Genomic DNA, 17937 nt, shown 5'->3' with positions numbered 1-17937 from the left:
ATGTTCTACAGCAGTTGGCTCAACAACTTGACACGCTGTTAATAGCACGGACAGACTTTACCACCCAGGTTGTCAATGGAACAGACTATTATTTCATCCGTCTAAACCGTTCTGTGCTTCTTTCTCACCCTCTTTAACTTTCCCCACCACCCTCCTCTCTACCGCCTTTCCGATCCATCCTCAAACCTCCTTGAACTAGCAAGCACTCACTGAGTCTTATTCCCCCTGAGGGCTGTGTGTCACACTAGTGTCAAAAACAGCTAATTAGACCTCTTCATGTAGAGAGCAGGGGCGCACTGATGTTAAAAAGCAGATGACTTGGTGTGTGTTGTTTTTTTCGTCTGTATACGGGCTCCCTGCATGGCATTATGCTGCTCTACATTGTGTACCGCATACTATATGTGTATTTGTGTTGTTTTCTGGGAGGTGTGACTGAAACACAGGAACCATCGCTTTCCTTGCAAAAACAACCCACACCAAACAAGTCAGTTTTGACATGACCTCTGTCCACGAGGGGATAATCTGTTCTCTCCTCCACTTTGATGTTGTCAAATAGCAACATATGCCATCACATCCTACACTTGGCGGAAGCAGAGCACGCGCAACCCAATTAGTTTTACTGAAAGTGAGCAAGTGAAAACTCTCTCACACTGTGTATTAACACAGCTAAACTTACAATTTAATTGGCCTCATCTACATGTTTTCTGATTTCGGTTGTCGCAGCAAGTTTAAAACTATGAGCTGTTCTCAAAAAACGCTATCTGTTAAACGGGCGTAAATTCATGCCCCGCCGCGTCGAGATATCGATCCGTTCGTTGTTTTTGTTCTCGCGAATTTGCCTGACAAAACATGCATAAATACAGTTTATGGACACCCGCCTGACTGCAAATCAGCGTTTGAATTTTCATGAGATTTCGGTAAAAAACAAAACAAAAAAAAAAAATTTCATGAGAAAAGATTTGAATTGGGAAAGTGATTTGCAACTTCCGCCTCTGCACCACAACAAATCTACACTCAATCAAATCATGGAGGGCAAAACAGAAATAATCCACGTTTGCAGATGTACAGCCGAATTAGATTAGATTTTCTAATGAAATTATTCTTCGCATAATGCTTATTTAATTCAGGGTTGTAGCAGCACACCTTGGTTATATTGTCGGTACAGCAGAGAAAACATTTCTAAAGATTAACGTGCTCAAAAGTGCCTATTTAGCCATAAGCAAGCTGCATACTTTCATTAAGAAAAGGTGTTTACGCTCAAGGATATAATAAATAAAATTAACAATGTCCATTTAGGCAAGTGTAACATATTTGTAATAAAACTACCAATAAAACTGTAAGTGCAATTTCGGCTTTAATTTTTTATAGTAATGCTGTCACAGCCATCTTGTTTGAAAAAACTAGTCCCCTGAATTGAAGTCACAGGTTTTGGCTATAGCGAAGGCTCATTAATATTCAAAGACATCATGCGGTGACAGTTGCTCCTTTCTGCCATTTGCGTTTGCCGTACTGTGACTTGACTCAGTCAGATGCCATTCGGCTTGAGCTAAACTTAGCATGGCATGTTACTATATTTAACAGTTCGGGCTTTACAGGTGGAAGTTCCGCTTGTGAAATTTTGCACTGCATTATATTCATTATATATTATATTCATTCATTATTCATCGTACTGGGAATTCTTCCTATGACTTCTATATTCAGGGCCTTACAGAAAAATCTTATGTGTTATGTATGTGTTTAAAATATCCAATCACAAGATCTGGAGCTAGGCACAAATAAATCACTAAGTAAATGCTAAATGCTGGGTGAAAACCGAAAAAACACCTAGTTGTGAAAAAAAAGACAAAAAAAAAAAAAAACCTATGGTGCATTCATGTGGATGTGATATGTGGTATTTGAAGCAAACAAGCCCATCTGGGTGAACAGCATGCTACAACAGAAGCCTTCTTTACCTGAGTGTGTGTAGGCGGTATGTTCCTGCGTCCATAGACCCCCAGCAGTGCGTTGTGTGAGAGAGAGAGATTGAACTTGATGTAGGTTGGGTGGTGCACAATCATATGGAACCTCCAGAAAAGTCCCGGCGGGATCGCCTGGCTCTGCTGAGTTCCAATGTCGACCTCGCCACGGTCGATGGCCCGGCCTCTCACCCATTTCTCTGCAGGTAAAAGTCACAGACGAGGCGCTGCTGTTAAGTCACATATGCAGATTCATCGCAGAGGACGGGGAGTCGTATTCATCAGTATCAGTGGGAGCAATTAATAACCCGCCCGATGTCCTCAAAAATCAGCGTGATCAGTGGCTGTATAATGAAGTGAAACTGAATGGAAATCAAGAATGACTGAGCACTGGTGAAAATCCAGCTTTTCAAGAGACGCTGCTTGCTTTGGCAATAGGTCCTGCATAAAGACGAACTGCTTTAGAAAAGAAGTGTTTTGTCTGAGAGCTGTCTACCGGGGCTTTGTCGTGCGCTATATTAGCATCTTCTAACAAGAAACAAGAGCGTGTGCGCGTGTGTTAGCATGTGTGTGAAAGGAGAGACGGAGCGGTGGATGAGAAATAGTGACGAGGGCAGGGGCACACATGCACGCATGCATTCACAAACAGCGTCGCGGCGCGCAGATAGTGTCTTGAGTGAGAGCGCGCCTTTGTGTGTGAAGAGAATAGGTCTTTCCAACAGTCCCCCTGGCCATCAGCTCCTCTCCTCTCCATAAGCCTTTATCAACCACCAGGCCGGAGTCCTTTTGTGCGGCGGAGCAGGCGAGGCTCTTCAGCCCTCTTTGTGTCGGCCTTTATGGAGAGATATATCTCTGCTTCTAAACTAAGATGGAGGAAATACGGTGACAGAAGGGAGCCAGCCGATCGTTACGGCCACAAAGGCAGAAGAACAGTTAGGGGCAGATTCATGGACGAGTCCGCTCGCCCTCAATCCATAACGCCTGCTGCTTTACCACTCCATTATGGCGACACCATGCACACCCACGGGCCAGCACGCATATTTCACGTGCGCTGTCACCGCAGATGGGAATTATGGCTCTTTGAAGGGAGCCGGATCTTGTGAATTTGTTTCCAAGAGCCGTTCAAAGGACTCGCTCATTTAGGTTTTTATTGATTTTTACGATGCCAGCCTTGTTTTGTCTTCAAAATAAGCTCTGTGATAGGGTGAGGTTTGGATGAGAATCATTCAAACTTAGCCAATATTCCCTTGGTGGTATATCTGAGTATCTATATCTAAAGTCCAGATTTAAGATAAATTACTAGTGTTACAAGTTTGGACACACTTCCTCATTAAATTTAATGAGAAGGCGCGTCCAAACTTTTTGAGTGGTAGTGTAAGACAGATGCTTCGGCGAACACCTTTGCACTGACGACAAATCCAAACCGGGTCCATTGCTATGCTCACCACTAGAGACTGGTCAATAGATTCGGCTCGTTCGCGAACGTCACAAATCTCGCTGTCACAAAGAGAGCAGGAGGTAACGAGTGCAGGTTTTTGAATGACCTTTTAGTCATGCTAGCAGTGGCGCAAGGAAATTACAATGTTTGCATGTTGTTTGGCTCCATCTGTCGTTTGGTTTGTCCAAAACTTGGTTCTTATCCAGACATTTAACATTGTTGTTTTGAGTGTCATCACATTCATTCAAATGATAAGATTGTGCACATGGTTAAATTCTTAAGCCTATTGTACACACCAGTTTGGGAATTTTCTAGAAATGTATGCATCTTACCAATGTTATGTTAGTGAATATTAACTATTCTAAATTTACATTTTCTTTCCCCTGCTATAAAATAAAGAGTATGTCTGTCATGGAAAGAGTTAATGAGGTTGTTGTAAAAGAAAGGCATTTCCCTTGAGGGCAATTAAAAAAGTAGTGAATGTTGTGCTGCCCACTGACTGTGGCTCGGGTAAAATAGGAACGATCTGGGATCAAATTTAATGCAGAAGAGGACAGGCCAGAGGAAAAGAGACGTAAACTGGTGGAGAAGGAAGAACATCACCGGATCTGTCGGACAGCGGACATTTCCGGCAAGTGTGCGTACACACTGTCGGGGCTAGTTCAGTGTTAGCATTTGTAGCTCCAAACACCACTGTGCTAGAACCTCTAGCTTTGACGTAGCCTCGCATGTTGCACAACTACAAGCCTCGCTCTCTGCTCTCTGCACGGTAGTGAGGCTAAAGCGCTGCTTTTTTTTTGGACCGGTCTTCTTCTGCGGACCACATGATTAGAAAAAAAAAAGGGCAACTGATTGAACTAGATTGCGCTGTGAAAACCAACAAGGCATGAGAGTGTGATGAAATTGGGTTGAGTACCAAAGGAGAGTTCAGAAAGGTTTATAATGAAAGAGAAAAACATAGACAGGTGTCCCGTGTGAAGCGCGGATCGCTCCTGGACCAACATATCTACCGTACCTGCCGAGTTCACCCCAGCAGCCCATTTCTTTTAATGCTAATCCTCGCTCCCGCGCCTCGCCACGAAAATATAAAGGCCAGCAGAGGGATGGATGTCCCGGGGAAAAGCAGCCTTTTAGCACTAGATGAATAGGACATGAATAGGGCATGGCAGTTGGCAGAACACTGGCAGGCAGACCGGCGCGCAGGCGGCCGGCAAGCAGGCTGAGTGGCAGGCTGGCGGGCAGATGAGCAGGCAGGTCCTTCTGATGCTAATTAGTGTATAGCGCCTCTCCGGTCTGACGCAACGCCGGGACAGAAAGCAGCGCGCAGGTCAGCCTCGGATGGGGTGTCGGGGAAAGAGGAGTGGGGGGGAGGGGAGGAGAGGAGGAGAGGAGGAGGGGAGAGGACCATGCCCGTTGAGTAGGTGGTGGTGTCAAGTTACAGCTGCTGATGCAAGAAAGAAGAAAACCCCTCCTTGCACTTCTCCCCTCCTTCTGTCTCAGCAGCAGAGAAGAATTGCCACGGCTCGGGTGAAAAGAGAGAGGATTGAGGCATTTTGGGAGTCTCGCGGAAAGCAGACAGTTTCACATGGTGACTGGGGCTCCTCCAGGCCTCCCAAGCTGCTCAGATTACTGCTGTCAATCAATGTGTTCCACCCGTGTATCTCAGCACAAAACCTGAGACCATCCTTTGAAAATATCTCTCAGAACAGCAAATCTGTTTATTCCTACTTGGCAGGCAGAGGGAATACAAGCCTAAACAAACAATATGCAAACGGAGAGGTAAGATTCCTTCGCACCTTGCTATCTCGTGGCTTTAATAAGGGAAAAGCAGCTTGAAATTCACACTTGCTATCAGTTGCTCGGAATAAAAAATAAAAATAAATGGCATCGCATAAATCTCCTCTTGCGCTTTTCATCATTAGTTGGCAGGAGAAGCCAGATGTAAGCAGGGAAAAAAAAAAAAAAAAAAAACGAATTAAGGTTTATTTCAAAAACGTTGCGCCTGTTTAAAGGGGGCGATGAAAGCGCCGCGCAGCTTATTCATGTCAACCGTCAAGCGCGACGTGGCCTTGATGCGACGCTTAATCGTTCGCAGACAGGTCCGCTGTGAGCGACGTACAGTACACTACAATAATGATGATGCCTCCGCCAATTACAGCGGGGAGCGCGGGGCAGTTCGCGCGCTACAACAAAACCGGTGCCCTCTATTCACCCACGGTATGCAAACACACGGCAATGTTTTCTGCTAAATTAGGCCTCGAAAGGCTCCCAGGCCACGGGACATCTGCAAGCAGGGTAGTTTACATTTTGAACTCGTAACCTCTCCAATTTCTAATGACTAGCAAACATCTTCATGTTGTCGTCCTTTGTCCCTCCTACTACAAAGCACGTTTTAAAAAGCCTGCGCGAGCACGCCTGCCCATCTGTCCGTCTGTCTGTCGCGCGCCTCTGATAATATGTGTGTTATAGCGCGCGTCTGTGTGGGGTGCGTCAAGCCGATGGGGAAAAAAAAAAAAAAAAAAGGAACTACATTAGGACTTGGGACACAAGGTCTAATTAATTCCTCTTGCCTGCGGGTTATTCAGGTAAAACAATTACACCTGTAATCTATTTTCAAAGGAACTAAACTGTCTTTGCAATTAATGTTATTATCCCTCAGATTCTAATGAAGCAGAGAACAGACTAAAAGTGCAGCAAGGTCTTGGTGACGGGACATGTCCAAGGGGACTGGAACGGTGCGCGGGTGTGTGCGCGTCAGTCGACGCCAAAGCGCGGGCCAGCGTGTGAATCTCCCACATATTGGTGCAGACAACATTAATAGCGTTCCAAATGCAAGAGAGATTGAGTTTGCCGCAGGATGAATAAAAATATCACAATGGGCAAGGTCTCTATAATTACTTGGATTCAATTAAGGGCCTTTTGAGCAGGTGGCTTAATAAGCTTTCAGCCTCCTCTCTCCACTGTGCAGCCTAATGAGTGTCAGTCAGAGTCAGGAGAAGATAATGCTCTTGGCCCCAGGGCCTTCCATTACTCTGCCGTCCTCACCTTCTACCGTTGGGCCTCGGGCTACGGCTGTGACAGACGTATCTGCCTGTTCGCAAACCCGCTCACTCACTGACACTTAACATTGTTACACATGTAACGTGCGTTGCGCACGTTTGACGCATCGATGATACACTTGTCTTCTTAATGTTTAATTTTTTTTTATTTTTTATTTTATTAAGCTCTATTAAAATTCATTAAGGTCTAGCCAGGGTAGGGACTTGGAGCTAGGGTTGAGTCAGGTGAAGTTTGGTGAGGACCACAGACTGAAATTTATTTCTTTATTTGAAAGTTTTGGCTTTTATTTTGGAGAAGTTACAACGGCGAAAGATTAAATGTTCAATGGCTGAAAATGTGTCACAATTCTGTGAAAGAAAATTTAAGATTTTCCATGTTACTCTTTCAATTTTTCTGATTTATTCAGGGATTAATTTGTCTGAGCTTTGGAACCGCCACATAAACAAGGTTTTCTGTGGCTAGAAGTAACACAATCAAGTATGTGGGAGCCAGAATATGCATCTTATTCCGGACACTTCCAGACACTTCCTAGAAAATGAAGGATGGCTAAATACTGAGGGGAGACCGTGCTGTCTGAATCATTATTGTTTTTAATTCTTTTGTTATTTCCACTTTTCTTATGTTTGTGTGAACTAAGGCTGTTTTGCATGTTATGATGTTGAAAGGGGTAGGGGTGTTGGAGCAAATGTAAAATTTAGACATGCTGAGTAAAAAAAGACAACAACAACAAAAAACTTAAATGCTATTTACATTAATATATTAGGAGAAAAATATACCTCAAGTTAATCTTAAGACAAGTGGTTTTAAAGAGCGACCAGGGCTGGTCATGAACAGCTTTCTTGTGATGTCTTCCAATTTTCACACCAAAGGACTCAAGAAATGATAAGAATTTGGCCATAAAACAATAATTCAGATGATAATACGATACAACTGTGTTATTACATCTTACGTGCGAACGGCTGAAGGGCAACTTCCCAGAGGCGTCATGAATAATGTTTTGCAAAAACACTTTATTTAAGGAGTTAATTCTAGTAAGGAGGCAATAAAAAACTAAAATCTCAAGTACTGCGCAGCTTGGAGGCCGAAAGGTCAGAGGTTTGCCTCCCAGAATAACATCCCAAAAAGTCTCTAAGTCAAGACTTTGGAGCAAAACCACTAAGTTGGGGAGAGTTGAAGAAGTTGGTTGGCAGTATGTTGTAGAGGAAATGCTACATTTTTGATAAAAACATGTATTTTATTTTTTTTTTTATTTGGTGGGTGGCAGCTGCTGAATGTTACTAATAAAGTAACGTGCAATCTAACTTAGCTACTTTTAAAATCAAGTAATCAGCAAAACAACTAAGTTTTAAAAAGGAGTAATCAGTAATCGGATTACTTTTTCAAGGCAACTGTGGCTACACTGCTGATAAATACAGCAGACATATTTCACTGTGTATTGTAGTCGTGTCAAATAGAATATAACTGAAAATCGTGTAAACACGACGCTGCTAAGGTTGTGTCCCCCATTGATTATCTGGACAGTGAACGCAACCGTTCCTGAGAACTGTCCGGTTTTCGGCCTCGACCTTCACTTTCTATATAATGCTACTTTTCGCAGTGAGTTCTACAAAACTGGGAAGGACTTGTGCAGCTCTCAAAACTAAAACTTCGGGGAGAAAAAAAAGCAAAACAAACAAAAAAAACAAACTTTTACAAGACAAAGAGTGCCTGTTCTTTAAGACCACAGACATTACACGCTGTAGATTCTCTGAGCGTACAGAAGGACGAGGCGTTCGCTAAGAGTGGATCGAGAATATTAAAAGAAAAGGCTCGGCTCCCAGTAACAACGGCGCGGTAGGTTTACTAACACTGTTTGGTGTTCTAGGCTCCGTAGAGGCTGTGGAGGTCGCGCGAAATAAATTAGAACACAAGTCTGTCAACGGATTCATCTATACTCAAGGAAAGTACAAGTACTAAACTTCTATTTAACCCCCTTTTGGCCTCACTGCTGCCTTTCATCAAAAAAAAAGGAGCTCTAGCCTGTCTCCCAAGAAGATAAAATTGCCTTTTTTTTCTATAGCCTCAGACATCAGTCTTACTCTCCAGTGTCAAGAGTGATTAATGGTCTTGATAAAATGTGTCATCGGCACTGTAAATACTGGCTGCAGCTTCAAATCGCGTTTCGTTTCCCCGGCTATATTTGGGCGATATTTGAATGCAGCCTGAGTAACAAACAGGCTGCTGCTGTTAGGCTTTCTCAACTTGAAGCACTCTAGCAGGGGGTTCACCCGGTGATCCATACTCTCTCTGCATGCGCGTCCGTGTCCATGTGTGTGTGTGTGTGTGTGTGTGTGTGTGTGTGTGTGCATGTGTTGCATCCTGAGACTGTATCCCAGCGTGAGAAAATCAATGCGACTGGTGTAACAGGGACGAGTCCATCAGCATTTGCACACATGCACAAGCGCGCGCGTGCGCTCTCGTCCCCTCGCCGCCCCCCCGCCCCGCCATCCTCTTTCACTCACACGCGCACCTGCTGTTCGCCAAATACATGCAGACAACAAGCACACACTTCCCTACTCTCGCTCTGCACACGCACGCACGCACCTGCTGTTCGCCAAATACGTACGCACAGCAAGCACACACTTTTTTTTTTTTTTTACTCTTACTCTGCACACACACACACACACACACACACTGCTCAGCCTCGCTCCCCTCCACTCTCTCCGCACGCAGCCTAGAATATTGATGTGCTCTTTAAGAGCCCTCCTCTCTGTCTGTGTCACATTCCATCCATCCACACACCATTTCAACCACACCATCGGATGCAGCGAAAACAATTCGGGGGGGGGCGCTAACTCTCCGCTCGTGCGGCGGTTTGCACGATCCTCCCATAGGCTCAGATGGCGTTCCACAAGCTCCGCGTTTCATCATCTTCGCATTAAAATGAGGCAATACGCCGCTCTACTGTATGTCAGTTTGTATCATTTCATATCATTAATACATCCGACGTCCCGCGTTGAGTGAAATATTACTCTCAAACTCTGATGTACTTCATTAAGGCAGGGAACCCACCGACAGCAGATTCCTTCTCCGAGCGCTCCGGCTTTCATCTGCGCCAGAGGAATTTCTGTGTCCGCGCACGCACGCACGCACGCACGCACGCACACACACATGCACGCACGTCAAATATAGAAACAGAGGGAAAAGGGGGAAGAGGCAGGCAGAGTGTTAGCGCGCGCACATTAGCACGTGCCAATAAGCCCGAGGTTGATTATCGTGGGGTGAGTGGCAATTAATGTAGCACTAATTAGCAAAGCTTTTATGTGCGGACGGCTAAGAAGGGCTGCTGGTGATCTCTGGGAACCGCGGGAGCGATAGCACGAGGAGCATAAAACGCAGCGCGCGCGCCTTGACAAGACACTAGCCATACGCACATGACACAACATGTCAATTAGCGCGTGGCGCGGTGGGCGCGCGCCGCCTCGTAAGGTAGATTTAGACTTGGCGAAATCAAACAGCGGGGCCCGTTTTTCGGGGGGGGGGGGCTGTCTTTATGGCATTGAAGTTGACATAAAAACAACAACACTAAAAATACATGAAGAGCGCGGGAAGATTACTACCTTCCAATCATTCTGCCAAGCCCCGTTTCATCTCTGCCTTCTGTGTCATCAGTTTATGGCAAAACAGGCAGAATCTGATAACTATCCTCCAATCACTCCGCTCAGCTGACTTCACGCTCCCGTCGCGTTGCTGCGAGGCTAAAAGTAAGGCAACACAAAGGGTTTCGGTTTCATTTTTTTAGAAATTAACTGACGACGATCAACGAACGTGTTTTTTTTTCTCGCGTGCCCGTCAACCACTCTCACTCTTCTCTCTCCCGACCGTGACGCATTTTTATCCCTTCCGCTCCCGGCAGCCTCCGCTCACCCTCCTTGGCGGTGTAATCTAGGGGATTGTGTGGTCTCTTGGTGTGAGAGGTGATGGTACAGCAGGATGAGCGTGATAATCTGCCACACTGGATTACAGCCTAATCTCTAATCTCCCTGGCCCTCCTCTGCCCGGGGACCACCTCCACCGTGCCAATTTTATTAATCTGAGCCCCCTGCATCAACGGCTTAGCTTTGCCCATTTTGATTTCCCAGCTTTCATCGAGCATATAAAGCAATAGGACTCGAAACAATGGGCCGTTGTGACGCAACACCCAGAAGTGAATTCCATGACCCCTGTGCGCTCTATTGGAGGATTTAGCTACTGATGAGAGAGTTAATCCTCGGGAATGTGAGGATTCATCAAGAATAGTTGCTTCGGGGATGTCCCAGGTTGCCCAAATTGCACCGGGTTGCAGTTTGACTCGCGCGTTCTCTGCACAAGCGCCGAACGCGGGCTCCAATAACATCCAGCGCGATATCCGTCAGAGTCAGACCAGGCGTGAAGGTTGCCGTGTCCTGTCTGACTCCGCGACCTGAAACACTCACAATTAATGTCCCATATCATGGGGTTAAATTGGTGTTAGTAATTCCTCTGGCTAGTTGAGAGACGGCGGAGTGGAGAAAAAGCTATTCCGGTCACGTACTTTCTAAGAGGGAACATGATTAACCAATTACCTAGCCTTTCTAATAAATGAGTAATCAGTTCAAGACCGATCTCTGGGCTGATGTCTCTCTATTGTATTTGGAGCAGCCATCACGCAGAGTGTGTTATACGTGCAAGCCAGGCACTTAAATCACCAGAGGCTGATTGAAACTTGTGCAAATGGATATATATAGTCGGCCCTCAACATGCTCCAATCATTTATCTTTACATTTGAGAGTGTTAGAAACGTTTAGAAATGATGAGTATGCGACCTGTCTTGACAAAGACAACTACAGTCCAGACCAGAAACAGTGTGTTTCACATGTGGACATATAAAGTCACAATTTAGTTTGGAGAGAAAAAAAAAGTGTCACAGCCAGTGTCGCGAGATGAAGACCTTAACACGTTTCGCCACGGCAACTAAATGTTTCTCAGGCAGATGTTATTTCAACTTCGATTCATGCACCAAAGACTGACAGTTGACATTTATATCGAGTGGTAGGTGTTTTATAATATGAGGAGTGAAATGGTGACCAGGCAAGTGTAGAAGATAATACTGTCTGAGACTCAAAAAGGGCACTGATCTATCACAGAGCTGTGCGTGGAATAAAGGATTTCCCGCCACACAATAGTCCCCCCTTGCAAAATCTGGCACGCGATTCATCCCTCGCGATGCAGCTGGCGATTGCGCCGCTATAGCGCCAGCTAACGTGGACCTCGAGCTCGCTTGAGGTTACCGGCTCAAATGCAGCCTCGAGCAGAGGTTAGGTGCAGGCTGCAGTAGCCACGCTCACAGATACAGTCTTCACCCCCAGCTAATGGCACCTCAAGTTACATCACATGAGTCAGTTTATCAAATCTCACACACACCGATGAGGCACAACATCTTCTCCTGATGTTATGTAGGTCTCCTTTGTGCATTCAAAACAGTCCATCAGGGAATGGACACGGGTCCTCTGAGGATCATCCCACTGATAATTGATCAGTTTGGGATCTAGTGAATTTGGAGGCCAGGTCAACACCTTGTGCTTTTTATTTTCATGTTTTTTGAGTGCATCCTGCTGGGGGTGGCTCCTCCCATCAAGGAGTGTCATTGCTACGTTGTGGGGGCCGCCTGGTCTGGTCTCATTTCCCAGCAGAACGCTGAATCGTCACAAGATGGCCAACATTACTTAATTCTCCTGTCAGCGGCCATAACGTTATGCCCGATCGGCGCAGCTCCCTCTCAGGCTGGATAAACGCGCCAGCGCGAAAAAAACACTCCATTAAGATTGTTTATACGTTATTTCAATACATTTAACATTTAGTGAATTTTCAAATTACCGCATTACATTTGTTTTGCTGTAACTCACAAGCAAACCCGGTCGATTGTGTCGAGTGCGGAACATCTCTTATTATGGTGTGTGTGTGTGTGTGTGTGTGTGTGTGTGTGTGTGTGTGTGTGTGTGTGTGTGTGTTTGTTCGCTCACCTCTGTCACCGGCGTGTGTGTTTTCAGGGTTGAGCGTGTCCAGCAGGTGGATGGAGCTGGTGGGTCTGGTTTTACCGCGGTCGTCCTGCTGATGGTCCGCTGAGCTCAGGCCGTTCTCGTACAGCTGGCTCTCGCCGTGCCGCAGATGCCAGGTCAGACCTAACAGGTGGACCGCTTCACACACACACGCACACACACACACACAGACAGACACGCACCCGCAGACGCAGCGACAGCCGAAGGGGAAGGAAAAGCAGACAGAAAAGATCATTATTCAAGGCATGCGGAGGGGTGTGTCTGAATCTTCTTTAATGCCCATCTTAGAGCACTCATTCTCTTTATGTGCTTATTAGTGCCCGGAAAGCAGTGGACAATTAGCGAATATACAGAGAACACTTGCGCGCACCAGCTCTCGCGCGCGCGCGCACACACACACACACACACACACGTGCGGTATGTGCACGCACACGTACGCACGAGAACGCAGAACGTGGCAGAGGTGGGCAATTAAGGCAGATCTTCAGAGCTTGAGCCCAGGGCTGGTATTAAAGCGCTAACACAGTCTTTTATGCATGACTAATGATGCTTTGAAAGCTGCTGCCGATTCACAATCCATATGGGCCTTTTAAACAACAAAGGGTATGGGAGGATACTGGATTCCCCCTCCCACTCATAAAAGAGTTTACTGGGACAACAATCCAACACGCTGTTAAATAAAAACAACTAACACCTGCCCATTAAGGAAATTAATTAGCGTCTTGCGAGGGTGTCAATAAAGTTTTCGGCAGAAACATTCACCTTGCTTTGACCAGTCGCACCAGACTGTACTTGATTGTACCTGCTTTCGTTCTTTTCTTTAAAAGAATCTTAAAAAGGTAACGTGCCATCGCTGACGGGAAGAACAAAGCAAATGAAATGAAGCATTGCGTTTTTTTTTTTCTTCTTCTTTTTTCACCCCCCCCACACACTCCTCTGACACATTTGGAACATCAAACAAAAGCAAAGACTCAAATCACAAAGTTACTGGTGGCAGTCAGAGGATGGCTGCCTGCATGCAGATCAAGGTAAGGAACTTCTAACGACTTCAAACATCTTCACTGTCTGTCCCCCAGTCTGCTGATTGCCGATGCCCAGAGAAAAGCACTTGACACGGGCTCGCCAAGGCTCGCGCAAAATGGCTGCTTAGGAAAACAAATCTACAATTATAACGGCGCAAAGCGACACAATCACGAGAGCGCGCTCGCACGGTAATGCGCTTGCCATTTTCCCCGCGTGCGTGCCCGCCCGCCTGCCTGCACACACCTACGCGCGCACACCTACGCGCTCACTCCCGCTCGTCGCCCCGTTGATGAGGAATACCTAATTAAAAACCCCACATAGTTCAAAGCCATTTGCAGCTACTTTCCGTTGCAGAAGCCCAGGAAGAAAAGGATAATTTTTTTTTTCTGTGAAAAAATACAGCAAAGCCGTGATGAGCTGCGAGAGTGAAAGCCAGCGTGGTCCCCCGCGCCGCTCCGGCATCTGTGGGGATCAGCAAATCATACATTTCGACATTCCAACTCCTCACCAGCCCTGGCCACTGTTGGTTTAGCTATCTACTCATGCACAATATGAGTTCTTCAAAGCATAACACTGACGATTACTCGGGCCACGAGGGAGACGTCGTGCATCATTTAGTCCAGACTAATTGAACTGTCAGCCTATGACGAGACCAGACACGGACACACACAGATTCTTCACATCAGAGCGAGCACGAGTCATTTTTAAAAAGATAATTTTTCTTTCTTTTCTTTTTTTTCCCCCTCCACTTTTTATTTTCATTTGAAAAGTGTGGGGGGATTTTCTCATTAACACAGTGCTGTGAAATTAGCTGTGAGGGCTCGTTTTGATGCTGGAGAGAGAAGGGAGGAGAAAAAAAAAGAAAAAAACATGACAAACAGTGAGCCAAATGATCCCCCTTGTACATTTATTTCCATGGGTTTAGTCTCCAGCAAATCCTGATTGTCTGTTGTCTGGTACTGTACTTACTCCCCAGAAGAACGTATTGACGACAGTCACGATCGGCGCTTTATTTAACTATGACAAATTTAAAAAGCAATCCCGCTGAGATTTTCTTTAAACTGCAGCCCATTATCAACTATTTTCCATTAGGATTAAACATGAAATATAGCATAGCGCCTGCAAATGCAGGTTTGTATTCATCATGGCTGTTTGTACTGCATTATATTTCGCAGTGGAGTGGAACAACCTATCGTAGTTTCATAAATTAGCCTCTAAGAGTGCTCAGTGAGGGATGGAAAGTTATTCCCAAACTGATACATTTAGCATTTCCACCATTCAATCTCTCGTGCTCCATTCTCTCCTTGCTTCCTCTCATCTGAATTGCTTTTGTCCCCCCCCCGTCTGCACCCACCCCCCCTCCAAACACACACACACACACACACACACACACACACACACATACACACCACCGTTAGCCAAGTACTACCCACTCCAGTTATGACTCTGCGGCGACAGTCCTCACCGGCTCTCCTACCTCCTCCTCTTCACCACTCCACCCCTCCTCAAAAGCACCTCACACACTACTTCTCTTGTTTCTCCTCGTCGGCCTCTCTCGTCCTCCCTCTCCCCGTCTCTCTTACTCTCTAGTTTTATGGCTGTTGACCTTTTGCTAGAACACTTAGCATCAGAGTCACAAGGCACGCACACACACTCGCGCACACCGGAGCAACAAGAGGCGAACGAGGACCTGGGAATACTGAGGAGGAGAGGAGAGCGGATGCACTGTGAGGGTCTGAGCATACGCTTTTGAGGATCCGATGTCCGAGCGCCGATATTAAGACGAGCGAGCGCGTGTTTGTTGTTTTTCACTCGACCAGGTTTCAAAATGGAGTGCCTGCAGAGCACCGGGCAAGGACGAGACAAAAGCTTTGGATTGCATTTTGTCTTGGGTCGAATGCAGTTTAATTCTAGGATTCTTAAAAAAAAAAACAAGCGTCTCGTATATTTGATGCGCGTGTCTCCGCGGCTTGAATGGGCACAGGGCTCTCGTGGTCGAAGCGGCGACCGCGAAGTGTTTATTCTTGACCTTGGAAATGCTATTTTGACAATCCTGACTCAAGGGCCGGCTTTCTGACGGAGCCTGCGCCGTCATGGTGGAGGTCCGCCGTTGACCTTAGCTGTGCTTTTGTTCTAAGCTTCAGAGAGAGCTGGTTGAGCCTAGATTATAATATCTGCGATGGGGCGGCATATGGCCTCATGAAAGTAGAAAGGTCCCAGCCTGTAAATAGAAATGTAAGGAGTGAAATCAATTACTCCCAAACTCCCAAAGAGGGGCCAGATTTGGACTTTGGCCCCTATAGACAGCTCACCATTTTAATTGGGGATTTTTCTTTAGTAATGCAAATTCGCAAATAAATTAGTAATTTCAAAATTCCTATAAACGTACTGCTACAAAGACGACTGAGAGTTCACATTACGACCACCTTCCTAATATTGTGCAGATCTCGTTTGGACCTCCATACTCTCCTGAGGTGTCTGGCAACAGGATGTTGTTAGTGGGGGCCTTTGGGCCCTACGAACTGGGTGGATCAGGCTAATGTATCCGAAAGATACTTGATCAGTTTTAATTTATACAGCTTGGTCCTCAACAGTTTCTTGTGTGTGTTCCTGTGTCAGGTTGCATCCTGCTGCCATCAAGAAGGAGTGTCATTGCTATGGGGTGGGGGTCTGGTCTGGTCTGGTCTAGCCGGGAGGTACATGTCTAAGTGACATCTACATGAATGCTGACCATTGTCACAAGACGGTGAATGTTATTTACGTCTACTGTCAGTTGTTTTAATGTCATACTTGTGTTGTTTTTCCTGTGGTGTTCGAACATTAGGTGTGGTCTCACCGAACATTTTTTCGTTAAGTCTTCCTGGCAATAGCATCAATCCAGCCATGTAACCCTTGAAATAAAAAGGGAACATATTTGTATTCTTTCAGGAAACCAGTGAACCAGAGATGCTGCAGACAGCGTGCGGTTTGTGTCGTCGTTTTCGGCGCACCGTGTGTTGCCAGGGAACATTTATAAGATCATCAGAAGAAAATTTCAAAATGGGAATGTACTGTAATGAAAAAAAAAATAAAAAAAATACTTCCTCCCACTTCTGAACTCAGCTGCTTACAAGATCTGATAAATTTTTGATCCTTTGTGCGACACATAAAATACATACACACTCGCACGGAAACACACTTAGACGCAGCGTGCAGTCAGTTATGCGAGCAGCATGTGCTCAGCGTGAACCTTCGCTCTGACTCTTTTTTCCCCCGCCCGTCTATCCATCTCTTTCTCGGTGTCCGTCCTCTTCCCTCTTGTGCGCTCGCGAAAGACGCGCGCAAACCGCCACGCACTGCGAAGACACTCGGAGTGAGTCCAGTCATTATAGCCGGAGAAGGAGCAGCCGCATCAGCAGCAGCAGCAGCAGCAGCAGCAGCAGTGGCGACAATGAGCAGGAGTGCAGCGAGCTAACAGGCCGGGGCCCTCGCGCGCATGAATCATTGATCAGTGTGACAGCGAGATGACTGCCAGAGGTAATAGGACGGCACCGCTGCGTGGGGGGTTCTGTGCTGTACCCTCGCTGTCGGCTGCCCTGCCGAGACTGTCGAGGATGAGGCAAAGACTGAAGAGAGGAGAGCGGCGGGCGCGCGGAGAGACTGAGACACTTCACTATAAAAAGAAAGTGGCACTTGATGTGACTTTCTCAGCTGTACGTAAACTACCATGGAGACGCGAGAAACAAAGACGGGAATCCGAGCCGGGCGGAAATGTGTGAATAAAGTTAGCAAAGCTGCCGAGGAACCAGCCAACCCCATTCAGGCTTTTTTTTTTCTTTTCTTGTACATTAACAGATGGGAAGCGATGATGTATGGATGGCATATCTTAGCCGTACAGTTTTGTGACTGTACTAAATGGCCACTGCGAGCCACTAAATTCCCCTCGCCATTCTTTCCAGGTTTTTTTTTTTAAAGGGAGCCATTTCAGCTGCTAGACGCAGCGATAATGCTAGCTTGCAGATGCTGCTGCGGTTGCCGCTATTGTTGTTGTCAGGCATGTGTGCGTTCCCAGATTAGATAGAAAAGGTTGTGGTGCTCCAGTGATGATTAGATTTCACACTTGTGGTGGGAGAAAAAATAGGAGATAGAGAAAGAAAATTGTGTGCGCGGTTCCGTGTGTGTGTGTGTGTGTGTGTGTGTGTGTGTGTGTGTGTGTGTGTGTGGATTCCTCTTTAATGCCTGTATTGTGCTACATATAGTTATCTGTGTCTGGTGTAACCATCCTTCCTGGGCTGGGCTGCAGGGCACAAAGGGTGAAATTGACTGTGAATATACTGCCCTATCAATAAGCATTACAGCCAAGGTAGCACTGCAGTCAGTTAAAAATGATTTATCAATACTCCCACAATCTCGCAACTTCTTTTTG

At 46.1% G+C, this 17937-nt stretch overlaps 1 protein-coding gene across 1 annotated transcript in view; it reads right to left on the bottom strand.

Moving 5' to 3' along the window:
* Window positions 1–17937, bottom strand: part of tenm1 (teneurin transmembrane protein 1) — a 174913-nt gene that overhangs the window by 80639 nt on the left and 76337 nt on the right. Inside the window, exons 6-7 of the mRNA XM_047584620.1 lie at window positions 12474–12647; window positions 1953–2155 (exon numbers count right to left, since the gene is read on the bottom strand). Of these exons, the coding sequence (XP_047440576.1) occupies window positions 1953–2155; window positions 12474–12647 (377 nt within the window). The remainder of the gene's footprint in view (window positions 1–1952; window positions 2156–12473; window positions 12648–17937) is intronic.

The sequence above is a fragment of the Mugil cephalus genome, chromosome 5, assembly GCF_022458985.1.
Source record: "Mugil cephalus isolate CIBA_MC_2020 chromosome 5, CIBA_Mcephalus_1.1, whole genome shotgun sequence".
In the NCBI taxonomy this organism is placed as follows: domain Eukaryota; kingdom Metazoa; phylum Chordata; class Actinopteri; order Mugiliformes; family Mugilidae; genus Mugil; species Mugil cephalus.
This window is presented reverse-complemented; position numbering and strand designations above follow the sequence as displayed.